Source organism: Lactuca virosa, chromosome 1 (genome assembly GCF_052849685.1).
Source record: "Lactuca virosa cultivar CGN04683 chromosome 1, Lactuca_virosa_CGN04683_v6, whole genome shotgun sequence".
NCBI lineage: Eukaryota > Viridiplantae > Streptophyta > Magnoliopsida > Asterales > Asteraceae > Lactuca > Lactuca virosa.
Window position 1 is genome coordinate 300,163,065 of NC_136426.1, and position 26,892 is coordinate 300,189,956.

Sequence of the window (26,892 nt, forward strand, 5' to 3'; positions counted from 1 at the left end):
ATGCCGGGTCGGGTCAAGTCTTACCAATTATAGTTATGGACTTAGACATTAATCCAACATATTATACTAAAGGAAGGCACACCACCCGTAAGTGTAAGGCCCTACCGATACCCACACGTGAAAAAAGACGAGATTGAGCGGTTAGTACGGGAAATGTTGGATGCAGGTATTATACAACCAAGAACGAGTCCATTCTCTAGTCCTATTTTGCTAATAAAGAAAAAAGATGGTAGTTGGAGGTTTTGTGTGGATTATCGGGCTCTTAATAAATCAACCGTGCTCGACAAGTTTCCGATTCCCGTCATCGATGAGCTTTTGGATGAATTGTATGGGTCTGTGATTTTTTCACGATTGGATTTGAAATCTGGTTATCACCAGATTCGAATGAGGGAAGAAGATGTTCTGAAGACAGCTTTTAGGACACATGAGGGCCACTACGAGTTTCTTGTAATGCTACAATGGCCAGAACCCAAAACGTTGCGGGAGTTGCGCGGGTTTCTGGGTTTAACCGGGTACTACCGAAAGTTTGTCCGTAATTATGGGAAGATAGTGGGTCCTCTCATGGAGCAGTTAAAGAAAGATAATTTCGGGTGGAACGAAGGGGCGGCGCGGGCTTTCTAGCAGCTTAAGTTTGCTATGACGCTGGTGCCTGTGTTAGCCTTGCCCGATTTTAGCAAGACGTTTGTTGTTGAAACTGATGCGTTGGGGTTTGGTGTGGGGGCGGTATTAATGCAAGATGCACGTCCAATTGCGTATTATAGTCAGATTTTGGGTTCTCGAGCTCGGTTGAAGTCCATTTACGAGCGGGAATTGATGGAAATCGTGTTTGCTATTCAAAAATGGCGGCCATATTTTTTGGGACGAAAGTTCATTGTTCGAACAGATCAGCGGAGTTTGAAGTATTTGTTGGAACAACGCGTGGTGGCTGAAGATCATCAGAAGTGGCTGTCCAAATTGTTAGGGTATAACTTCGATATTGAGTACCGTCCCGGAAAGGAGAACAACGCGGCTGATGCTTTATCACGAAAAATAGGGGTGGAATTAGGGGCACTAGAAACTTGGAGCAACATCGACTGGGGAAGGTTGTGGCAGGAGCTGGAGCTCGACACCGAATTGGTTGGGCTTCGGCAACGAGTACGGGATGGGCAGCAGGTACCAATTGGGTTTTCTATTGATAGGGATCGGCTTTTGTTTAAGGGGCGGTTGGTTTTGAATCGCAATTCAGCGTGGATTCCTAAATTGTTTCATGAATTCCATGGGAGTGTAGTGGGTGGTCATTCGGGGGTGCAGAAAACTTACCAACGGATGGCTCGAGAATTGTTTTGGACGGGAATGAAGGGTGATATTGCACGCATGGTCGCTCAGTGTGATGTGTGTCACCGCCAAAAGTATTCCACTTTGGCCCCTAGTGGATTGTTACAGCCGCTGGAATTACCTAATAAGGTTTGGTCCGAGGTTACTATGGATTTTGTTGGTGGGTTACCCAAGTCGGAGGGGTTTTCGGTTATTTTTGTGGTTGTTGACAGGTTAAGTAAATATGCTCATTTTGTTCCGTTAAAGCATCCTTACACGGCCTTGACAGTGGCAGGGGTTTTCTTGCGAGAGGTGGTTCGACTACATGGCATTCCGGAGTCTATTGTGTCGGATCGGGATCGTATTTTCTTAAGTTTGTTTTGGCGTGAATTGTTTCGTTTGCAGGGCACTAAGTTGAAGCGGAGTACGGCGTACCATCCTCAAACTGACGGTCAAACAGAGGTGGTAAATCGTTGTTTAGAGACTTATCTTCGTTGTTTCGTGGCGGATTCTCCAAGAAAATGGGCTAAATGGTTGTCGTGGGCGGAGTTTTGGTACAATACTTCATTTCACACATCCTCCAATACTACTCCTTTTCGGGTGCTCTATGGACGGGATCCGCCCCATTTGGTTTATTATGGCAGTCAACGCTCTTCGGTGGGATCGGTGGAAGAATACTTGGAGGAACGAGACTTGATGTTGGGAGAGTTGAAGAAGTCTTTATTGCACGCACAACAACTGATGAAGACCAAGGCTGACAAGCACCGAAGGGAGGAGGAGTTTGTTGTCGGGGATCAGGTCTTTCTCAAGTTGCAACCGTATCGGAAGCATACAGTGGCTCGACGACCAAATGAAAAGCTTGCTCCTCGCTATTTTGGTCCCTTTGAGGTTTTAGAAAGAATTGGGCGGGTGGCCTATCATTTGCGATTACCAAAATCGATGAGGATTCATGATGTTTTCCACATTTCCCAGTTGAAAAGGGCTGTCGGTAATCATTTAGTCCTTCCAAAGTTGCCGAGTACTTTGACTGCTGATATGGAGGTTTTATTAGAACCCGAACAGATAGAGGGGGTTCGTGAAGGGGCGTCGGGGCGGGAAGTTTTGATTCGGTGGAAGGATCTTCCATCTTATGAGGCTACTTGGGAGTTGATGGCTGATATGGTGCAGCAGTTTCCTAGTTTTCACCTTGCGGACAAGGTGAATGTTTGGGCGGGGAGTAATGATACGTCCCAAACAAACCGGTTTGGTCGTGTTTATCAGAGACGTTTTAAGAAAAGTTTAAAATAGTATAATTACAAGTTATAGTTATCTAGTTATTATTGTTTAGTTATTTTATTATTTAGGAATCGGATGTTTAGGATTTTTGGTTATTCAAGCAGGTCACTATAATTGGTGCGCCATAGGGAGAATTGTTTCTTTTATCGATTAATTAATAAAGCCGTGAGGTAATTTAGGAGTTCTTCCTGTGACTCGAATAGCAGGACAAGTTCTCGGGAATACCTGAGAACATATCAAAAGTTGACCACAAACAACATAGTTACTTACATTGTCAATCTAATGTACCATTTTTGCAAGTTCTCTCCATTTTTTTGTGCAACTTGCAGCTGTGGTTCCATTTTTTATGGCTTTGGTCCCCTAACCAAGTAAAATGACTATTTTTCTCTTTACCAGTATCTTTTTTCCTCTAAAGTATGTTCATATTGGCATTATATTGAGTGCTAAAATATACTCCAATGTGTCTTAAATGTACAACTGATGCAGATTCACCCAGAATGCATCAATAAGCACACACAGTTTTTAAACCTGAATTTAAAATAAAATTAATTATTAAGTAAAATAGGAATAATGTAGAAAAAAACAGATAAATGATGAAATAAAGGGAAAAGTTAGGACCTGAGGTTGACTTTCTCTGTGTATAATGAAAACTACTCTCATTGGACGAAGATTTGCTAATGAAAGTTCCCCTTTTGCCATTTCAGTTGTTGTTATTCCTAAAGACCAACTATCTACCTGCAATGAATGAAGCAAACTCAAACTAAAGTCAAACACAATTCGAAAATGTTCTATTATGTACCTTGCTCCAATCATGCATATTTGAATTTACGTATTTACCCCCCTCCCTTTCCCCTTTACCTTCCAAAAAAATGAGGATCTAACAAAATTTACTTAAGGAAACTACAAATTATCCAAATGGTTTGATTGCTACATCATCAACTTTCTGTTAACCTGTTGCATAATCATAACACCATAAACCTTATCAGCAAAATACAATAGAAACCCTTTGACTTATTAGGTCAAAATTAAAATGATTTAACCTGATTCAATCATGATGACAATGGAAACAACTCCCAATTGAATTCTTGAAAAACCTCCTAAATTTCCAAGAATCTCTTGGAGCAACACTTTCTGACATTCTACATCTCATTTCTTGAGTTTTCATTTGTTCCCCTCTATGCTTGTTCTAGACCTTATCCATAGATGCTAACTTCTTCTTTTCCAATTTCATTTTATAAACAAATCACTCATTTTTCATACTAACCATACAAAAAAGAATCATTTATAATAAAAAAATTAAATTTTCATTCACAAACCTCAAGTTTGCTAAATGGATGCCTCTGCTGTTGCATTCTGTAATCCTTACTTCCTCTTTCTGAAGCCTAAAAATCACCACAAAAACAATACCATGATTCCTGTAATTAGTGTGTGTGTGTGTGTGTGTGTGAGAGAGAGAGAGAGATACTTTGACAATTTCATACCTCCTTCTGTGGTATTCCACGTCAAAGATAAGTCATTATTACTTTCTTTTGGCCGGTTATTATTCACTTCATCTTGTGTCTTTTTGATCTTTCTGTCATGGTGGCTCCTTTATCCACCTCAACATCCCTGACCTCCACTCTTGAAGAATGGTGGCTTCTTCCCTTAACAGGCAGAAGTACATATGACAGGGAGGAGGTTTCCGAGCTGCTCATAAAGGTACAAGTAGAAAAAAGTTATTAGTTTGGTTTATGTTTTTTTTTTCAAAAGTAGTTTGGTAGTGATAACATGTATAGCAGGGTGCAGATAAACACATAATTGTTTTATGTAAAAATATATAAAATATATTGTTATAATATAAAAAAAAAGTTATTTATGTACCTTGCTAGAACATGCATGTGCAACAGAGAATTGAGCTTGATCCTTGACTATAGGAAATGTCGAGTCATTGGTACCAACTTTTTTGAGAAAATTACTTATAAATATGGTGTATAAGGTCGAAATAACCAAAAAAAAGATTGTATTTCATTTGGTATGATAATATGATATGTTACCTGTTGTTAAGGGTTCCATCTTTGTTGTAATGATGAGCAACAACTAACTTCTTCCCAACATTTGCTAAAAGTGAAAAGGTGATTACTTTAGTGTAAAAATTATGTATAAATCCACTTGAAATGGAGAATTTGGGGAAAGAAGTTACCATCTCCCGAGTTTAACCCAATTGGTAAATCATGCCCTTCTGGCTTTGGAATCAAATGCATGACAGACAGGATCTGAGTTACCAATGGTGATTGATTTTATTGGATCTTGGAACATGTTATGCTTCTTAATTTTACCCTTAACTTTGAAGAATCAAGAGTACATTTTCTTTTTCGGCTGCCATTGCAACTGCTTCCTAAGAAGTCTGGTGTCACATATCTAAGTTGTCTGCAACAGGAGGGGCATCAGAGGGAGCTGAATAAAGCAAAAAAAATTGCCTTAGATCATCTTTCATCTCTAGCAGCAGGGTAGAATAGTAATTTTACCAATGTTTGTGTTGGTATGAAGTATAACAGGGTATATTAACACGTAATTTTTTTGGGAAAACACGAAATAAGATAAGGGTATAAGCAATTGATCATAAGAAAAATATATTACCGTCTATTGCAATCTATGCGAACTGCGCGAGCAATAAGCAAAAAAGAAAACATGGGTAACCCGCACCTATTCCGTGGTTTCACCAATTTCACAAAAGTGTAGAAGTATGTTGGACAAAAAACGTAATACCTAGAACCAGAAGTGAAAAAAGAATATCAATTTTGCAACCGACCTCCATCTATCTGAAAATCGAAAATGAAAAGATTCAATTGATGGCGTAACTAATCTGAAGGCGAAAATCAGAAATAGAAAAAATGGTATGTTGAGAAGAAGCTCACTTTGATCAACGCCCTCACTTGCTGGTGGTGGTATACGTCGTGAGGAAACTTCAACCTTCGCATCACCTCCAGCCACCGCCACCGGAAACCATCGCCATCGCACCACCACCAGCATCAGCGTCGGTATGCGTTGTTGATTTCCCTGTCGAAATCGTCAAGTTGATGAAAGAAATTCCCAATCGATTACAATAAGTGAAACGAAAAAGGTTTTTCTGGGGGTTAGGGTTTCGCAGAGAACGTTGGTCTGATAATCAATATCCCTTCAATCGATTTAGGGTTGGGATAAGAAGAGAAACCGGAGACTTCAAGAGAGACTGCGACGAAGAAGACAATCGCAAAAGGTGAAGAGGAAGAAAGAGTAAGAAGAAAGGAAACAAATAAGAAAAACGGAAACGAACACTATTGGAGGAGAAGGGCGGCAACTGGCTTTGAGGAAGAGAAGATAAACATGGAAAAAGCTATGGCGGTGTGTGCGAAATAACGACAAATAGAAGCTCCAGTGTCCAAATAAGAAACCGAAGTGGCAAAATAAGAAAGAAGAAGAGTTTTGTGTGCAAATAAGAAAGAGAAGAAAGTTACTGTAACTTAGCTTTTTAGGAATTGATAGTATATACTAATTATTATTATTATTATTATTATTATTATTATTAAGTTTTTTTGTTTTTGTCAAATTTGCCCATTTGGTTTAAAGTTGGCAAAATTGGTCCTATACTTATACAAAGCTGTTCAATATGGTAAGTTTTCAAAAACATTTTGTTGGAGTCGGATGGTAAATGGTGGTGGTGGTGGTGGTGGACGGAGACTCTTACTTACGGATTATTATTATTATTATTATTATTATTATTATTATTATTATATCATTTTAAAATGATTTGAATAGTATATGAAATAAAAGAAAATAATAAAGCGAATCTTTTTTTAATTTTATCTAATAATAATAATAATAATAATAATAATAATAATAATAATAATAATATCCTAAATTATTATTTAAGCAAAAAAGTAAATTCGTTTTCTAAACAAATAAAACATGTATATATTTTTTATTATAAACATCCTTATGTAATTTTTAATAAACACTAATATAGTTCAATACATATCGATTGGAGGCAAACGGGCAACAAGCTGCGCCGCTAGCCCTTTATGGATGGCAAAACCAATTCTTTTGAAAACAACATTTGTGGATCTAGGAGATATGACATCAGAATGCATGACCCGCTGGACTCTATTGAGGATCTCCACCACCTCTGGTGCGAGAAAACCAAATGTATCGAATGCAAAAGGTACAAACACATGTTGATTTTCTATACATGCATTCTCGTGCTTTACCACTTTGCACGCATCGGCTTTCAAAGCGGCATGCCCCGCTGTGAAACTCCCGCTCCCCGAACCAACGAGAGGAGAGACCCCAGTAAGATCCACGCATGCATGCTTCCCTCCTATCCATCCAAAGACCAAAATGTCAGCCGGTCTAAGTGTAAACCTTCCATCCTGCGGGTCCATCAAAAAGTTCGCTAGCACTTTTTTCTTCACAGAAATACCAGCACGCCGACAAGCATCAAAGAGAACATCCCGAACCACATCATGTCTATACTTGAAACCAGGAAGCTCTCTACAATGAACCGCGTGTTCCCCAAAGGTATCCAAACATGCCTTGCGGCAAACTGGACATATCTCGTCAATTGGGAATAAGGGAATCATGAGGCGGTAACGAAGGATAGTTCGGTACTCCACAGGAGACATATGCTGGCCAAGACCATCAATAGGGATAGTTAGCATACGCCAAAGTTTTTTGGGATTTAAGGGGGGCGATGTCCTTATTAGTGAAACCGCTACAATCAAATCCCGGAATCGTATCGCGAAGACGAGTCATAGCATATAGGTAATCCGAGCTCATACCATATACACCACTGTCACGTAAGATATGGTCTTGTAATGCCCAAGATTAGGCCGTCGAGGCTACAAATGCGTAGGAGGAAACTTCGTATGTCGAGTACAAACCCAAACCGCCGAAACGAATAGGTAAGGAAGTCAGACGCCACTGAATATCTCCAAAGAAGGGGCCTCCACATACCACCATATCATCGATAGACCTGCACAATCCTTTGTCAAAGCTCAAAGTTTCCTCTTCTATGTGTACCGGCTGACATATCCTTAAACCAAAGAAAAGTTTAGCAATGTCCATACAGAATCGAAGCAAAAGGAGTAAGACTACATATGTTTAATTTGTTCAAGGATTTTTTATAAAACATTAAGTGAAAAATAAGATTAATTTGTATTAATATTAGTACCATGAGTTAAGTCTTTTTTTGGTTGTATATATTTTATTTTCATTAGATCACACGTTCATTTTGATGTTTTTTAATTATCCAAATTCTCTTTCTATTATTTTAAAGACAATAGTCCTAACTCATAATATCCAAAAAATAAAATAATGCTAATGGATGTGTACAAGATTTAATGCACGGGTTACAAGTATTAATGCTAGGATAAGACTTTACGTTTGTGGGGTAGACATAGATGGGTATGTATATATATATATTCGACATAACAGCTGGTGAATTGAAAACTGAACAACAAGTTCTGGACTTTCTTCCAAAAATGCCTGCACATCCACTTCTGTTTACCCTCTTCGGAAACCAAATTTAATACAGCTTCTTCAATGGCTATCTTCAGAAGGTAAAAATATTCACAAATATTGTAAATGTAATGGATTTCTTCTTTGATCTTGAAAATCCATTGACGAGCTTCAGAGAGCATCAAACCGATACAGTTCCGTCTCTGTTCGCCGATGAATCTGTTCTCGTTCCTCACAATTTTCCCGCCAATTTTCGCCGGGAAGCGTTGACGGTTATTACGAAGGTGTCGACTTAATTCCGGTGTAATTTGATGCTTCGTGTTGGTTTTCTGGTTTTGATTCGTTCAATCTTTTGTTGTAATGACGCAGTTTTCTGAAAATTTGGATCCGTTCGTAACTTATCTCGCAATTAATTACATGGATCGATTCATCTCTACTCAAAAAATTGTGGTAAGAACGAAGTGCTTTTTGCTTAATTGTACGCTTTTGGTTCACAAACGATGCTAAATTGTGTGTTTTGATGTGATATTAATGTTGTAGAATCAAAAGAAGCCATGGATCGTTGGGCTTGTGGCGATTTCGTGCCTTTCTCTCGCTGTAAAAATGAAGATCGACGATTTAGCTACTCCTAAGTTACAGGTGAGTCGATTTGACGTGTGTGTTGGTTAAAATCGAAGGAGTTTCTGTAATTATGTTGCAATGTTGATGGATTTAGGGATACGAATGTTCAATTTACGATGCAAAATCAATTAGTCGAATGGAGGTTCTGATTCTCTCCTCTCTTAAATGGCGAATGCGATCAATTACACCATTTTCGTTCCTCTATTTCTTCCTTTCGTTGTTCCAGCTCCAAGATCCATGCTTATCAAACGCTATTAAAGATCGAGCTTCACAGATCTTATTGAGATCTCCTTATGGTAATACCAATCATCTTAATTTCTGAACATTTCATTAACCACATAATAAGCAGATTGCAACTTCATTTGCATTACTTGAAGAATTTTTAATTATCATTATCATATAAGCTAATGTGCTATCTTTAATAAATCTCCCTTGTATTGTCCCTTTATTCTTCCCTTTATCTATCAGATGGAATATATATATTTCATAAAGTTCAATTAATGTATTGTTCATAATTTTCGTTTTTTCTTTTTTCTTTTTATAACAGAAAATAAGTTATTAGAGTTTAGACCATCAGTGATTGCAGCATCTGCTCTTCTTCATGCATCTCAAGATCTCATCATTCCTCTTCAACATTCTCAATTCAAAGCTGCAATTTCCTCTTGTAAATATCTAAACAAAGTAAGCCATCTTGCTGTTTTCAAATTCCTTAAAATGCAAAAAGGAATGTATTTTATTTATTTACTTGTAAAAAGTATACGAGTGATAGATTACTTATATGCTATCATTGGTAGATATTGAAGTCCATTGTTATTATAGGTAAATAAATATAAGTATCTTGCTATTAGGGATAAAAAATGTAAGTACATTCCTATTGTGGATAAAAACTAAAGTACTTACATTTCTTTATCCATTATAGCAATATGCTTCTATTTATTTATAGATTATAATGATATACTTACATTTCTCTACCCATAATAATAACATACTTCTATTGGTATATTTTGATATTCTCCGTAAAAAGATAAGTATGTTGTTATTATAGATAAGAAATATAAGTTTTTATTCTTTTAACCATATATTAGCAACGTATTACATTTTCATTCTTGTGGGTTCTTGATTATAGGAAAGTTTGGAGGAATGCTTAGGTGTAATGCGGGACATGGTATCGGATACAAATGAGTCGATTAGTGTTGTTGACCATCAATGTACAAGCAACGGAAGCGAGAATAGTACAAGCATTAAGCGTAGAAAATTGAATGCGGGTTTTAGCAGTAATCAATGCATCATTCGATTTTCACATGTTCAAAATCGTTGAACTTGGTCAAATTCGGAATTTGTACTATGCATTTAGCAATTATATAATATAGTTTTTGTACTTATAAATTATCAAACTATGAAAATCAAATGAAATATTAACGTAATATGTTAGAAAATTTTATTGTCGTAATAACCGTTTTATCAAGTGGTATATTTGCAGGCATGGTCAATAGCTCGAATCTCAAGTGTTGTAGTGTTAGAATTTCAGTTCCAAATTAAAGTCAATTATTTTTGTCAGCCAGTTACCCGACTTTTTTAATTAATTTTTTTTGGAAACGGCGAAATATATAAATGCATAAAAACCTTGCCGAAGAGAAAAAGGGTCAGGCATAGAGGAAACAACAAAGAGTTTTACAAAATGTTGAACGCGCAACAAACCCACTCAGCCCACTTACAAATACGAAAATTACCTCTAAAGTTAACCCAATTGAAAACCATAGTGATGATGTAACCGTCATTTTTGAAGGAGTACATTGAATCTTGTTGAAAACTTATCGTTAGTTGCTTTCCAAATGATCCAGGGTACCTATAGATAATGTCAAGGAACACTTTTCTCTTCTTAGGACAACGCCCCAGTTGGCAGCAAATACAAGAATCTCCGTAACCGATTGGAAAATTGGCTGAAGATACCATACCAATTAAGGACTGACATTACCTTACGGGCAAACAGGAAAACAACGAGGAAATTTTGTACAATCAATGTCGTTGATACACATATGACAAGATGATAGGAGGTGGTGGGGACTCTAACAACTCTACTGTCACACCCCCGGCCGATGCTGAACATGCCGGGAGTGCGACTAAGTTCATGGATCACAGATAAACTGAATATATGGCACAAGCACAACGATAAACAAAACAACATTTGTATTCCATCATTAAGTTTGAATATAGGGTTCTTACAGATAATAATAGTACAGTAGTTTCCTTAAACAGGTAAGCAGATAACAAAAACTAGATAGCTAGGTCGTCTATATTCCATGACCAATCTTTTGTCTGAACGCTTGTCTAATGATTTCCTGAGAATACATGTAAGTTTGAGGGTCAACACAAATGTTGGTGAACGTTACAGGTTTTTTGCTAACCACAGTAATACTTTTAAAAAGTCCAAAAAGTATTTTTTTTAAATATAACAACTATGTTTGTAATGAATAATGTTTGTAATGAGTCTTTAAGAGCCAAAATGTATAGTTTTAAAATAATGTTTGTAATGAGTCTTTAAGAGCCAAAATGTATAGTTTGTATAAGTAAATCCATACATAAAACTATGTTTGTAATGAATCTTTGAAAGCCAAAATTTTATGTTCCATAAGTAATTACATACTTAAAACAGTTTTGAAAGCAACCAAGCCCATGGTTATACGGATATACGGATAAAGTTATATGTCAAGGTTGTACTTAACAACCGCAAATACGGATAAATATACATACGGATATACGGATAAAGTTATCTGCCAAGGTTGTACTTAACAACCACAGATACGGATAAACGGATGAATAACAAGTATATTTGATAAGCGTAAACATAAAAATGTACGATACTTGTTTAAACAGTTGATAAAATTTAGGGTAGTGTACACAAGCACGTGTATGAGCCTAAGATACAAGTCCTAAAACTTGTATAAATACATAAACCTATATATTTTTGTGTACGTATGAGGTATATTGAAACTACCAAGTTGATAATTGTCTATACAGTCAGAGAAAAAGAAAGAAGGTCAATTGAAGGTCGATCCAAGGCAAGGTTCGATTAGGGTTCGTCGTCAAATCGAGAATATGAAGGGAACACGTACAAGAATCTCACAATAAAGCTTCGATTTCGACTAATTGAGAAGACAATTGATCAAAAACAGCAGCAACACGGTGGTGACCGTGGTTTGCTAGCGGTGGTAGCCTCCTGCTGTAACTCCCGTGTTTCCAGGATAGGCATTAATGATAATGTAATAGTCTAGGTCAAACTTTGTAACTCATTTTGAAGAAATAAAGAGGAATTATGTGATTATTATGTGAATTATGTGTTTTATGCTTAATTATTAGGATTTAATTAATTAAGATTAAAAATAAGCGTCGAAAATAAATATTAGATAAAGTCGATATCTATTAAGAAAGTTGTAGTAGTCGTGACAAGGATTCCGGATATATAAACAATACCGAAATCCGAGTTATAACAAAGAAGTTATGACCTGTCGAAGTTCCGCGACAAAACCGGCACGACGCCGAATGACGTAAAAAGTGAGTTTTTGATAAACTACTTTTTAGCCTTGGTAATCTAAATGAAAGTCGTAGTGTTCGTTAAACCGAGAGTATATATAAAAAGAACGCTCAAATCTGACTTCGTATGAGGAAGTTATGATTTTTCTAAGTTTCAGCATTAGCAGTAGACAACTAAAAAACTCGAATTTTAGATCGAGTGATTTTTAGCCGACACAACCTAAACGGATTTTTCTGTCCCGGTCTGTTAAAAATAATAATATAAAAATTAAATTTAAAATTAGCCGACGAAGTCTAAACGAAAGTTGCAGAGCATAATTTTACCTACGCGTCAATATAAAGAATGTAAAAAACGGAGTCCGTATGCGAAATATATGGATTTTAGAAGTTCGGGACACAAAAATCGAGAAAATCCCAAAATCAGAGAAATTTCGCATGGTCAGACTTCGGCCACGTCACCCTCGCCCGCGAAGCGCCCCGTGTCCGCCTGCTGATTCGACCGAAACCGAGGTCCAATTGATTTCCGACGCGTGTCGCAGCCGTGGCAGTTCCGAACCGAGCCACGTAGCGCGTCCGAGCCTCTGACACGTGCCCCCTCACCTTCGAATTCCGAGCCTTCTCACCCTATATAAGGGAGGTGCGAGACCTCCCGGGTATATTTTGGAAAAGTGCCATATTTCATCCCTAGACCCATATTTCTTCCATTCCAACTTCCCCCAAAGCCCCGGTATTATTTTCAATAACCGAAACACGTCCCAAAGAGCCCGAAGAGCCCGAGAAATTTATCTTTTCGGTTTTGAAGCCCAACCCTCGCAGAGCCCGGTTTTTCATTAAAGCCCCCGGTTTTATCAGAAACGATTGTTTTAGGAAACGAAGTGCTGCCAGGTTATCGTTAAATAAAGTGAGTGTATAGTCACTTTCATCTTACACATATATAAGTATTTTATATAAAATACGTGCTATGTGAATATATATATTGTCTAGTTATTTGAGATGGATGATGAATGAATGATTTATACAGGTTTTTAAATCATTTAAACTGTATATGTATTTTTATCTACAAATATGTTGGGTAAAACATGAGTAGATAGTTGATGTGTGATGAAATAAAATGATGAGAGGCCTCAATGTTATTGTGATCCAGTCATCTAGCGGAGTATGGATGACGACCACAGACTTTTCTAGACAGTCCAGTGGAACGCTGGCAGGCTCCCAACCTGTAGGTGTTAATGAGCTTGGGTGTTCATTTGTTGTACTTCATCCCCCACATGGTTGCCTTATTTGACATAAATTGCTGGGAAACCCCCTAAGCAGTGTTGTCGCCCCGATGAAAATCCTTAGATTAGGTCCCTTGTGATAGTTGTTTTAGGGACGTAAAGTGAGGATAACGGGAATGGGTAATCGGGGTATTGTTGTTTGATGAAATTAATAAATTTATTTGTTGTGGGTTGAAAACCGTATATGCTCACCAGCCTCCCAAGCCTGACCCACTCAGTTTTCTTTGTATTACAGGTAGTGGCGCGAGAGCATAAGTTGAACGACTTATCAAGATATTTTGATTATAGGCCTGTAGTGAATATAGCTGTTGTAAGGCTTATAATGTGCCGTTTATGCTTTTGGTCTGTATCGGAACATGACATCCCAAGTTTTGTTATATGATGAAAATACATTTCTTCAAGAAATGCTTTGGTAAATCTTTTTTTTTATCATATTTCGTTTTGGGAACAAATTCCGCAACTCTTTGAATCAAAGGATTACTCTGAAATTATTTTAAAAGTATAAATTAAACCGGTCTTTTCTGGCCGTGAATTTGGGGATGTCATAGTTAGTATCAGAGCATTAGTTTAAGCGAACTAGGAATTTGTAGGATTTCTAGACTTAAACTTAGAATGTTAAGTGATGATCGTGTGATGAGTGTCTACCATATTTTAGACACGAGCACTAGTATATTTTAGGAAAGATGCCTAAAATACTTTTATATGCTAAATGTTATATGTTTGCCATATATGATGTTATTTGTTCGGATCTATGGTCTGTTGTCGACCGGATCTGGAAACTTTATGTGTTTAGGATTCTAAGCGTACGACTACGATATTAGAACTAGCATGTAAACGTTTTGGTGTGAAAAGTGCAAGAAAAAGCACTCTGGGAAATGTAGTGAGGATGTGACTTGCTACAAATGTGGAAAGACTGGGCATTATGCCAATGAGTGTCCGCCCAACAAGAGGGTATGCTTTGGATGTAACGAGGAAGGGAACTTTTTGAAAGACTGTCCGAAAAAGAAGGAGGCAGCAAAACCCAACATTCCACCAAAGCCAAAAGCCAGAGCCTTCCAAATGACACTTGAAGCTGTGAAAGAAGAAGCTGATGTCGCTTCAGGTACCTTTCTCGTAAACGAATTGCCTGCCCAAATTTTTTTTGATTCTGGAGCCAACTACTCCTTTATTTCGCGTGAATTTGGTAGAAAATTAGCTTTGCCTGTTGATAGACTAGATAATGCTTTAATAGTCGAGGTTGCTAGTGGCAAGTTTATACCTGTTAGCCATCGTATGAAAAACATCTTCATTGACTTGAATGGGAATAAGTTCCATGAGGAATTATTGCCTATCGAGTTAAACGGTTTCGACATCGTTCTAGGAATGGATTGGCTTAGCGCCAATGATGCCGAAATATTGTGCAGGAAGAAGATAGTAAAAGTAAAACCGCCAGGGAAAGAGTCGTTTATGGTGTATGGAGACAAACGCAGAGTAAACTCTAGAATCATTTCCCTAATGAAAGCCAGAAAGTGTTTGGCCAAGGGATGTACATAATATCTAGCATTTGTGATTGATGCTAAGAAGGAAAAGAAGGAGGTGCAGAATATTCTGGTGGTGTGTGACTATCCGGAAGTCTTTCCCGAAGATCTTCCTAGATTACCCCCTGATCGACAAGTAGAATTCCGTATCGACTTGTTACCAGGAACGACAGCAAAAGCACCGTATCGATTAGCACCAACAGAGATGAAAGTGCTTATGACACAACTTCAGGAATTATTGGGCAAATGTTTTATTCGACCTAGTTCATCACCCTGGGGAGCTCCGGTGTTATTCGTAAAGAAGAAAGACGAGAGCATGAGAATGTGCATCGATTACAAAGATCTGAATAAGGCAACAATAAAGAACAAGTACCCGTTGCCAAGGATTGATGACCTGTTCGATCAGTTGCAAGGTTTGAGCTATTTCTCGAAGATCGATCTTAGGTCAGGATATCATCAGCTAAAGGTAAGAGAGCAGGATATTGAGAAAACTGCGTTCAGAACAAGATATGGACACTATGAGTTCTTGGTTATGTCGTTTGGACTAACTAATGCTCCAACAGCTTTCATGGATTTAATGAATAGGGTTTGTAAACCATTCCAAGATAAATCCGTGATAGTGTTCATAGATGACATTCTGATTTACTCGAAAAGCGAGGAGGAGCATGGCAGACACTTGCGAGAAGTGTTACATGTATTAAAGAAGGAGAAGCTATATGCAAAGCTCTCCAAATGTGAATTTTGGATTCAAGAAGTCCAATTTTTGGGTCATGTGGTTAACCAAGAAGGGATAATGGTTGACCCAGCGAAGATTGAAGTTGTGATGAAGTGGGAACAACCGAAGAGTCCTACGGAGATCCGAAGCTTTTTAGGACTAGCTGGATATTACCGAAGGTTTATCCAAGGCTTTTCTTCGATCGCTACTCCATTAACAACTTTGACCCACAAAGGAGCTACTTATAGTTGGAATGAGAAGCATAAGGAAGCTTTTGAGAAGTTAAAGAAGAAATTGTGTGAAGCACCGATTCTTTCCTTGCCTGAAGGAGTTGATGACTTCGCAGTTTATAGCGATGCATCTGGAGTTGGGTTAGGTTGTGTTTTGACCCAAAGGGATAAAGTGATAGCATATGCATCGAGGCAATTAAAAGAGCATGAAATGAACTACCCCACTCATGATCTGGAGTTGGCAGCGGTAGTATTCGCCTGAAAGATATGGAAGCACTATCTTTATGGCACTAAATGCAAACTTTTCACTGATCATAAGAGTCTTCAATATCTCTTTAATTAGAAGGAATTGAACATGAGACAACGACGCTGGCTAGAGTTACTCAAGGACTACGACTGTGAGATACTTTACCACCCTGGTAAAGCAAATGTTGTTGCTGATGCTCTTAGTCGGAAGGTAAACCTTGAAAAGAAAAGGCCAAGAGTGTTGAGAATTGAAGTTGTCTCGACAATTGTGGAAAGTATAAAGAAAGCTCAAGAGGAAGCTTTAGAGAAAAATGAACGAAAGGATGAACGTTTGGGAAAAACGTTAGTGTTTGATACAAACGGTCAATGACTGAAGGTAATCCAAGATAGGATTTGGGTACCTAAGACAGGAGGAATAAGAGATCTTTTGATGGAAGAAGCTCACAAGACCATGTACTCGATTCATCCCGGCAGCACAAAAATGTATAGGGATCTAAACCCCTACTACTGGTGACCGATGATGAAGCTCGATGTTGCTAAGTATGTGGCGAGTGTGTGACATGTGCTAGGGTTAAGGCACAACATCAGAAACCGTATGGGAGTTTAGAACCTTTACCTGTACCTATGGGTAAATGGGAAGACATCACCATGGATTTCGTGACTAAACCGCCCAGAACAAAGAACGGCCACGCCATGATTTGGGTGGTCGTTGATCGCTTCACTAAGAGTGCGCATTTCATAGAAGCCAACGAGAAATGGTCTATGGATAAGCTTGCAAATTCTTACGTGAAGGAAATTGTGAGGCTTCACGGTGTTCCATTAACGATTGTATCAGATCGTGACAGCCATTTTACCTCGAGGTTTTAGAGGAGTCTACAAGAGGAATTGGGTACCAAGTTGTGTTTAAGTACAGCTTACCATCCGTAAACCGATGGTCAGAGCGAAAGAACAATTCAAACGTTGGAGGATATGCTGAGAGCATGTACCCTGGAATTCCAAGGTAACTGGGATGAACATGTACCTCTGGTAGAATTTCTCTATAATAATAGATTCCACTCAAGCATCAAGGTGGCACCTTACCAAGCTTTGTATGGAGAAAAGTTTCGAACGCCGTCATGTTGGCTGGAAGCTGGGGAAAAGCAGTTTATGGGACCTGAAATAGTCCATCAGACTGCTGAAAAGTTGAAAGTGATTAGGGAAAGGATGTTAGCTGCTCAAGATCGTCAAAAGAGTTATGCTGACAAGAAAAGACAACCAATATCATTCGAAGTTGGAGATTCGGTTTTACTTAAAGTCTCGCCGTGGAAGGGACTTATAAGATTTGGTAAGAGGGGAAAGTTGAGTCCAAGGTTTATTGGACCGTTTAAAGTTCTTCAGAGGATCGAGAATCAAGCTTACAAGCTAGAATTACCAGAAGAACTAGAGGGTATTCATAACACCTTCCATGTGTGTTATTTGAGGAAGTTCACAGGAGATGTACCCGACATAATTCCAATTTCTGAATTAAGGTTGGATGAAAACAAGAGGTTAATTGAAGAACCAGAGGCAATCGTTGACCGTAAGACTAAGAAGTTGCGACGCAAAATGGTTGATTTAGTGCTTGTGCGTTGGAAACATTCGAATAGGCCAAATCTCACCTGGGAAACGGAGAGTGATATGATGAGTCGCTATCCACATTTGTTTGCTGATGTGTGATTCCGGGGACGGAATCATCCTAAGGGGGAGAGAATTGTAACGCCCGTGTTTCCAGGATAGGCATTAATGATAATGTAATAGTCTAGGTCAACCTTTGTAACTCATTTTGAAGAAATAAAGAGGAATTAAGTGATTATTATGTGAATTATGTGTTTTATCCTTAATTATTAGGATTTAAATAATTAAGCATACAAATAAGCGTCGAAAATAAATATTAGATAAAGCTGATATCTATTAAGAAAGTTGTAGTAGTCGTGACAAGGATTCCGGATATATAAAGAATACTGAAATCCGAGTTATAACAAAGAAGTTATGACGTGTCGAAGTTGCGCGACAAAACCGGCACGACGCTGAATGACGTAAAAAGTGATTTTTTGATAAACTACTTTTTAGCCTTGGTAATCTAAATGAAAGTCGTAGTGTTCATTAAACCGAGAGTATGTATAAAAAGAACGCCCAAATCTGACATCGTATGAGGAAGTTATGATTTTTCTAAGTTTCAGCATTAGCAGTAGACAACTAAAAAACTCGAATTTTAGATCGAGTGATTTTTAGCCGACACAACCTAAACGAGAATCGAAGGTCATGTCAATAGTAGTACAACGGTAAAAAGACAGACGAAAACGGACGTCGGATGAAGAAGTTATGAATTTTTAACGGATTTTTCTGTCCCGGTCTGGTAAAAATAATAATATTGAAGTCTAAACGAAAGTTGTAGAGCATAATTTTTCCTACGCGTCAATATAAAGAATGTCAAAAACGGAGCCCGTATGCGAAAGATATGGATTTTAGAAGTTCGGGACACAAAAATCGAGAAAATCCCAAAATCCGAGAAATTTCGCATGGTCAGACTTCGGCCACGTCACCCTCACCCACGAAGCGCCCCGTGTCCGCCTGCTGATTCGACCGAAACCGAGGTCCAATTGATTTCTGACGCGTGTCGCAGCCGTGGCGGTTCCGAACCGAGCCACGTAGCGCGTCCGAGCCTCTGACGCGTGCCCCCTCACCTTCGGATTCCGAGCCTTCTCACCCTATATAAGGGAGGTGCGAGACCTCCCGGGTATATTTTGGAAAAGTGCCATATTTCACCCCTAAACCCATATTTCTTCCATTCCAACTTCCCCCAAAGCCCCGATATTATTTTCAATAACCGAAACACGTCCCAAAGAGCCCGAAGAGCCCGAGAAATTTATCTTTTCGGTTTTGAAGCCAAACCCTCGGAGAGCCCGGTTTTTCTTTAAAGCCCCCGGTTTTATCAGAAACGATTGTTTTAGGAAACGAAGTGCTGCCAGGTTATCGTTAAATAAAGTGAGTGTATAGTCACTTTCATCTTACACATATATAAGTATTATATATAAAATACGTGCTATGTGAATATATATATATATTGTCTAGTTATTTGAGATGGATGATGAATGAATGATTTATACAGGTTTTTAAATCATTTAAACTGTATATGTATTTTTATCTACAAATATGTTGGGTAAAACATGGGTAGATAGTTGATGTGTGATGAAATAAAATGATGAGAGGCCTCAATGTTATTGTGATCCAGTCATCTAGCGGAGTATGGATGACGACCACAGACTTTTCTAGACAGTCCAATGGAACGCTGGCAGGCTCCCAACCTGTAGGTGTTAATGAGCTTGGGTGTTCATTTGTTGTACTCCATCCCCCACATGGTTTCCTTATTTGACATAAATTGCTGGGAAACCCCCCAAGCAGTGTTGTCGTCCCGATGAAAATCCTTAGATTAGGTCCCTTGTCATAGTTGTTTTAGGGACGTAAAGTGAGGATAACGGGAATGGGTAATCGGGGTATTGTTGTTTGATGAAATTAATAAATTTATTTATTGTGGGTTGAAAACCGTATAATGAAAATACATTTCTACAAGAAATGCTTTGGTAAATCTTGTTTTTATCATATTTCGTTTTGGGAACAAATTCCGCAACTCTTTTAATCAAAGGATTACTCTGAAATTATTTTAAATGCATTAATTAAACCGGTCTTTTCTGGCCGTAAATTTAGGGATGTCATACCCGATGTCACTGTTCCTCCTCCTGTTGCGAGATTGAGATAAGGGAAAAGGAGGTGGGTCTGTGGTGGTCCAAAAACACCTCCGGTGGAGATCAGGAAGAGAGGCTTGCGAGGGCAGTTTGCTTGGTTCGAAAATTGCTCAAAATGAGAGGGAAAAGGGAATGTTTAGAGCTGGAACGAAGAGAAGAAGAAAAAAAAAGAGTCTGGAAGCACCGGTTAACAACAGGTAAAGAAGTTCTTTTCTCTTTCTTTTGTTTTGTAAGAACCCGATGACAAGGGAAAGGCTTGAAGTCCCATTCGTTTGGTTTGATTTCTCAAGAACAACACCTCCAATGGATGTGTTGTTAAACGAGATGAAGAAGAAGAAAGTGTGTTCTATCTCTTAACTCATTGTTTCTAATTGTTTTATTGTTACTGAGAATGAATTGTGTGTAGCTTTGTGGTTGAGTATGGAATTGATTCTTTTGTGTGTAGTTTTGTAGAAGATGATTGTGTTTTAGTGTTGGGTTGGATGTTCATTGACAGGAATGAAGAATGTAAAAGGATGTGAGGGTTTCTCTTGTGACAGAGAAAAGGAACACATTATTTTTTCTTTTCAGTTTGAGTGCAGTTTTGCATTAGCCTTGTGCGTAGTTTTGGATGTAGGTGAGTTTAATAGCTGTCTTTTGAGTATAGTATGTGTATTTGTGTGAACTATGTAAATAATATAATTATCTATGTATTTTGCGTATGAATTTACATAATGTATTTGTTTGGATTTTGGAAACAACGTATTTTGGTGAATTATATAAATTTAAACTCATATATTATGAAATGTAAAACTTATTAATTTATTAGACCTTGGTTTAAAAATTGACATATATATAACTTATGTTTATGAGATATATAAAGAATTGAATATTTATATATAATAAATGTTCAAATTTTGTCATAATAATAAATACAATATTATATATATTTATTAATTGTGAGGTATACATCGATCCTAGTGCCCTGTTATCGATTTATATAAATTTTCTAAAAGTGCCTGCTACATGTTCAGGTCGTGGTGATTCCAAAAATGCATATGGAATTAAATTTCGGCATACGAAACTCCACGAAATGACATTTAAAGTTTCGCATTTAATTAAGCTGAAGACGTTTGATTTTTTACCTTTTTAAATATTTTTATCAAAAATACTTCAAATATGAAATTAAAATTAGGCTATGACCTGAGTCCAAAAATGCTTTCAGAATTTCCATTTGAGGTGTGCAAGTCCCTCAATGGATAGAAACAGTTTTAGTGGTTATAAGAAAATCAGTATTATATCGGTTTTGGATTCTTAAAACGGTCGTATCTTTTGCATACAACTCTGTTTTGGACGTTCTTTATATTTTTAGAAACAGGGGAACACGTAATATAATATTTTAATGTTGTTTTGCTCAAAACTACTTAATGCAAAATTTTAGTTTTTCAGACGCATTAATTAGCATTACCGTTTAAGCGGTTTGATTCGGTTCAAAGTTCACACATTTAGAAGTAAGGTATCATCTGACATCATATAATAACTGAAATAAAATTATTTATTTTACTTTAGATGCACTAAAACTCAATAAGTCAGATTATCAGGAGATTCACAGTGAATTGGACGGCTATAATTTTTGCCCTAAATTCTGGGATGTCACATCTACGTTCAAGGGCACGACTTGAAGGGATATGATCCATACATGCTCTCCAAACAAACCTGATATTTTTAATGGGAAACAATTTAAATCAAATGGTATGTTTGCTCACACCACAAGTCAATTTGGAATCAATGATTTACTGAAGATCATCAACATAGAATTTACCATCAACTTCCATATTGTTGCTCCAAGAATCAATAATGAAGCCTCTAATGAGACTCTCCAGCTAGGGATGAATCTCCAGCTCCACGTGATTCCCTGGTGTGAGATCCTTTAAGAAACAAGGCATGATTTCTTTTTATCTAAAGCAAAGAGAAGAGGGAACCAGGTAGAAAAGGAACACCTACCTTTCTAGTTGTCAAGTCAAAAGAGCGATTAAGATCTAGAGACAACATTACACTAAATAAGTTTGACCACTAAATCTTCAAGAACCTACAAAACCTTAGAAACATTGAGCCAAATTCTTGACATTGACTTTTATGCCAAGTTTGAAAGAGGTTTTCTTTATAGATTGTGGATGGTAGAAATAAAGAGGCTCCATAGAGCAGATCCCTCAGATTTAAACCACCAAATGCAATTGAAAAGGAGAGATATGTTGTTTTTTTTAAGGGAGCCAAAACCCAAACCTCCTATATCTTTTGAAGCAAGAACCACCTTCTACGCAATCCAATTAATCTTGTTGTTTTCATTGCTGCTTCCTCATAAAGTTCTTCTCCATGTTTTTTCAAGAGCATCAAGAAGTGAGGACATGGCTTTAAACATGCAAAAATAGTAGTGTGGGATGCTCTCAGGAACCAATTTCACTAAATTCAACCTTGATAGGGTTTATAGGTTACAAAAATCATGTGACGGAAAATAACTTAACTCTTAAGTTCACATGCAACTTAATTGGATCTATGTTTTCACTAATGAATGCTATTATCTATGAACATCAAAGAACCCTATGGAAACCCTATTATTATCGAAATTCAAAGGAAAGATAAGGTTTACATACCTTTTGATTATTCTTTTAAATAATCAATGAAATCCTTCTTCAAAAGCTCTTGGAAGCAAGCACCAGAAATCTCGTGTCTCTGATGGTTCACACACAAACCCTAGCAACTAAGGAAACTTGAAGAGAGAGACGAGAGGGGATGCAATTTTTGGAATTCCTTCTTCGAATATGAGTGGCCGAAAATGGGGAGTGTTGGGTACGAAGTTATCCATGTATGACTTTGTAAATGGTTTGACTTTTGTAGACCCACTTGCATGTGGTAAAATAGCCTTGTGACATGAGATATATATATATATATATATATATATATATATATATATATATATATATATATATATATATATATATATATATATATAGAGAGAGAGAGAGAGAGACATGTAAACACCTCTATATAAGGTGAGTTCATTCCACATGTAGAGGTGTGCTTGAGAGATGTAACATTGAGAGTTTTAGTGTGTGTTAATTATGTAGATTTAGATTTAGATCTTTTTTTGTAAACACCTTTCATAATCGAATCAATCTCTTAAACACCGAAACCACCGTGTTCTTTGTGTGTTCTTTAATTCTGCATTTCAAAACAATGTTCATAATGCACATCAATTGGTATTAGAGCGGGTCTTCGAAGATCAACATGATTTTTTGAAGAAAACGATTCTCGGTTTAGCTACAATCATCACAATTGGAGCATTTATGGTGAGTCACTCTAAATCTCGTTGATTCGTGCGTTGCGTTCTTGATTTTTGATCATTTTGACTCATTGGATTAATTTTTTAAAAAAACCCATTTGTTATGATCCAATATTTTTTTTCATTGATCAAGCCCAATCCAATCTCATATTCGTTTGTTCGATTTGATTCTCAAATTGCGATTGTTTGTTAGTTTCAAGTTCAAATTCATAGTGATGCAATTATTTTTTATTTAGCCCAAAATTTTCGATATGGTACTGTTCATTAAATCCAATATTCGAAGCCCAATGTCTAATTTCTTTGATTTGTTAATGTTTCGAAACCCAAAACAATTTCCGTTTGCTTAACTGTTCATCAATTGTTTTGATATAAGGCCAAATCTCGATATTACAATTCATCAATCCATTGAGCCCAACTTACATATCAGTTCATTGTTCGTTCTTTTAATCTCGTTATTTCATATTCTTTGATTTCAGACTTTGATTCAACAAAGTAAAGTCAAAATTGGATGAAGTTCTTGATGAATCGTAAGAATTTTGAGTTCGTTGGGATTCGATTTCTATTCGTTGACTGATTCAAAAGCATAGTTGTTTGAAGTCCAACTTATTTTGTTTGACTTTGACTGTTCGTATCGTATGTTTGAATCGTATTTTGTTGGAGTTCTAAATCAAATCACCAAATCAAATTTGTGATAATTTATTTTGAGTCAAAAGAGTTTGAAATCAGTTTTCGATTTTTGATATCCTGTGATGGTTGCAATCGAAATCGAATTTCTGTTGTTTGGAATTGGACTTGGGAAGTTCAAAGTGTGATTTGTAATCTCGATGTTTGAATTGGTTCTTGTTCGTAACTGGAACTTATCTGTTTGGGATCGAAGTTAATTTTGGGTTGATATCGATTTTTTTGAGTCAAGTCTCTTGATTTCAAAAGCGATATGTGCTAAGCACAAGTCAAACACAAGGAAAAGTCAAAATCGATTTTTTTTAATGTTGTTCAAGTGAATCGAAAGTTGAATTTGTTTGATGAATGGTTCTAGTCGAAATCAAGTTGGGTAATTGAGTCAATGAAGGATCAAATTCTTTAAGTTGGTTCAAATATTTTGGTTTCGAACATAGTTGTATACAGATGGCATGAGAACGGAAGTTTGTGTTCATTGGTCAAACTGGGTTTGACGTTGAGAATCGAATGTGATGAAATTAACAAGGAGTCGATTTCGAAGGGTTGAAGGATTGTTGGCTTTGGATCGATGATCACCTGTTGGCTTTTAGGTTCATGGTCGAATGGCAAGTACTTGGAGTCAAATGTGTTTTTGGGTTTGACTAGTTAAACTGATAGATAATTGGAAATTGAAGGCTTATACAGTATCGATGTGTTGGGTTGATCATATTTCGAAGACTTGGGTTGGAGACATTGTCGATAGCAGTCTGTTATTGGATTTCGAAGGCTTGGAGTTTGTATTTGTTTTTGATAGTCGATAATTTCGTTTTGGAACTGGGATAAGATATCGAAGATTTTGGAGTCGATGATTTTCGTTTATTGGTTTGTATCGACTGGGAAGTAATATCGACGATTTTGATAACGAAGGTCAACGATTTTGAGTCAATATTGATTCCTATGGTTTGATATACAGATTGATGTTGACTAAATAGCAAAGATTTTGGGTTAATGTCGAAGATTTTGGGTTTACTATCGAAGGTTTTGGGTGCGAGTGGACTGGAACTGGAAGTCGACTGTCGACGATTTGGCATTAGTTTAGAATGTCGACTGAAACTAATGAATTGGAGAAGAAGATAATGGAAAGTTTCGAAATTGGTCCTTAACGTTTTGATGTTTTGACAGTTTATAACCATTTCGAAATAAGGACTTAATTTTCGACATTTGGGAGAAAAGGAATAGAAGTTTCGAAAGTTGGTCCCTGCAGTTTCGAAGATTTGGCAGAATTCACCCAACTTCGACATTGGGCTGAAATTTTTGAGAAATGGGATAATTTTCGAATCAGGCCCCTACAATTAATGCGAATTGACGCTTTCTACCCAGTTTTGCAAATGGGGGAGTGTTTCGCATTTTTGGCTGTTTTGAGCGCACCGGGTCACTGCAGAATTTTGAAATTGACAATTTCTACCCAATTTTGAGAAATTTTGTCAAAGGCGGTACCTGAACGAAGCTAAAAATTGAAGATTTTTTTGGATTTTCCGGACTGAAACAAAATGTTCATGTCATGTGTTAAGGGGGAGTTTTGGATAGAAAAATTCCGAATTGAGCACTTTCTCATTCCCTTTTCGGTTTTATAATCATTTTTCGATTATAAAAAGGGGGATATATGGAAATTCGAACGTTGAATTTTTCATATTATGCGTACTTGATGACCGAAGTGACCTCGAGTATTTGAAGTTTATGAGATGATTCGATTGGAGATTCGGAAGTGGTTTCGGTTCATGATGGGTTTAGACTTATTGAAGATTTTTGGAGTGTGCTTTTATACTCAAACTTGGGTAATTTTTTTGGAGATTGAGAAACTCCTAATTACTTTTTGATGCTTGGTTTGTATGCTCTCACATTCTAGAACCCAAATTGAAGAATCATGGAAGAATTGAAGATTTGATATTCATCTCTACATGTGTCACGTTTGAGGCTCAATTCGTGAAGTTGCTCGAGTTTGGAAGATTTTAAGCGGGTCATCCATTCCTAACTTTGAGGGGGAGAATGTTGGGTACAAAGTTATCCATGTATCACTTTGTAAATGGTTTGAGTTTTGTAGACCCACTTGCATGTGGTAAAATAGCCTTGTGACATGAGAGATAGATAGATAGATAGATAGATATATAGATAGATAGATAGATAGATAGATAGGTAGAGAGAGAGAGAGACATTTAAACACCTCTATATAATGTGAGTTTCTTCCACATGTAGAGGTGTGCTTGAGAGATGTAACATTGAGAGTGTTAGTGTGTGTTAATTATGTAGATTTAGATCCTTTTTTGTAAACACCTTTCATAATCGAATGCATCTCTGAAACACCGAAATCACCGTGTTCTTTGTGTGCTCTGTAATTCCGTATGCCAAACCAACGTTCATAATTCACATCAATTGGTATTAGAGCGGGTATTCGAAGATCAACATGATTTTTTGAAAAACGATTCTCGGTTTGGCTACAATCATAACAGTTGGAGCATTTATGGTGAGTCTCTCTATGATCTCTCTAAATATCGTTGATTTGTGCGTTGCGTTCTTGATTTTTGATCATTTTGACTCATTGGATCAATTTTTTTTTTTAAAAAACCCATTTGTTATGATCCAATATTTTTTTATTGATCAAGCCCCATCCAATCTGATATTCGTTTGTTCAACTGGATTCTCAAATTGTGATTGTTTGTTAGTTTCAAGTTCAAATTCATAGTGATGTAATTATTTTTGATTTAGCCCAAAATTTTCAATATGGTACTGTTCATTAAATCCAATATTCGAAGCCAAATGTCTAATTTCTTTGATTTGTTAATGTTTCGAAGCCCAAAACAATTTCTGTTTGCTTAACTGTTCATCGATTGTTTTGATACAAGGCCAAATCTCGATATTACAATTCATCAATCCATTGAGCCCAAATTACACATCAGTTCATTGTTTGTTCTTTTAATCTT

General features: G+C 37.1%; 1 protein-coding gene and 1 long non-coding RNA gene across 4 annotated transcripts; one reads left to right on the forward strand and one right to left on the reverse strand.

Moving 5' to 3' along the window:
* Positions 1 to 2,737: 2,737 nt before the first annotated feature.
* LOC145109814 (uncharacterized) lies at positions 2,738 to 5,917 on the reverse strand. 3 transcript variants are annotated; one of them, XR_013709237.1, is made up of 10 exons: positions 5,861 to 5,917; positions 5,463 to 5,776; positions 5,185 to 5,366; positions 4,748 to 5,001; positions 4,602 to 4,665; positions 4,429 to 4,475; positions 4,050 to 4,254; positions 3,885 to 3,950; positions 3,187 to 3,303; positions 2,738 to 3,096 (listed from the first exon to the last, which is right to left on the reverse strand). It is a non-coding gene; the product is annotated as an uncharacterized LOC145109814 (long non-coding RNA). The 3 variants fall into 3 exon arrangements; XR_013709235.1 differs by having other exon boundaries at positions 5,314 to 5,366; positions 5,463 to 5,903; XR_013709231.1 differs by having other exon boundaries at positions 5,463 to 5,903.
* Positions 5,918 to 8,024: 2,107 nt separating this feature from the next.
* Positions 8,025 to 10,047, forward strand: LOC145109826 (putative cyclin-D6-1). The gene is made up of 6 exons (XM_079046971.1): positions 8,025 to 8,324; positions 8,410 to 8,490; positions 8,581 to 8,679; positions 8,756 to 8,957; positions 9,209 to 9,342; positions 9,788 to 10,047. Exons 1-6 carry the CDS (start codon positions 8,172 to 8,174, stop codon positions 9,977 to 9,979), a joined length of 861 nt encoding a protein of 286 aa, XP_078903097.1. The 5' UTR covers positions 8,025 to 8,171; the 3' UTR covers positions 9,980 to 10,047.
* The last annotated feature ends 16,845 nt before the right edge of the window (positions 10,048 to 26,892 follow it).

What these genes read in the sequence shown, in the direction of transcription:
- LOC145109826 (XM_079046971.1), top strand. Translation starts at nt 8,172, where the DNA reads ATGGATTTCTTCTTTGATCTTGAAAATCCATTGACGAGCTTCAGAGAG. An exon ending in TCTCTACTCAAAAAATTGTG is followed by an intron (nt 8,491 to 8,580) that starts GTAAGAACGAAG and finishes TTAATGTTGTAG; the next exon opens with AATCAAAAGAAGCCATGGAT. An exon ending in CTTATTGAGATCTCCTTATG is followed by an intron (nt 8,958 to 9,208) that starts GTAATACCAATC and finishes TTTTTATAACAG; the next exon opens with AAAATAAGTTATTAGAGTTT.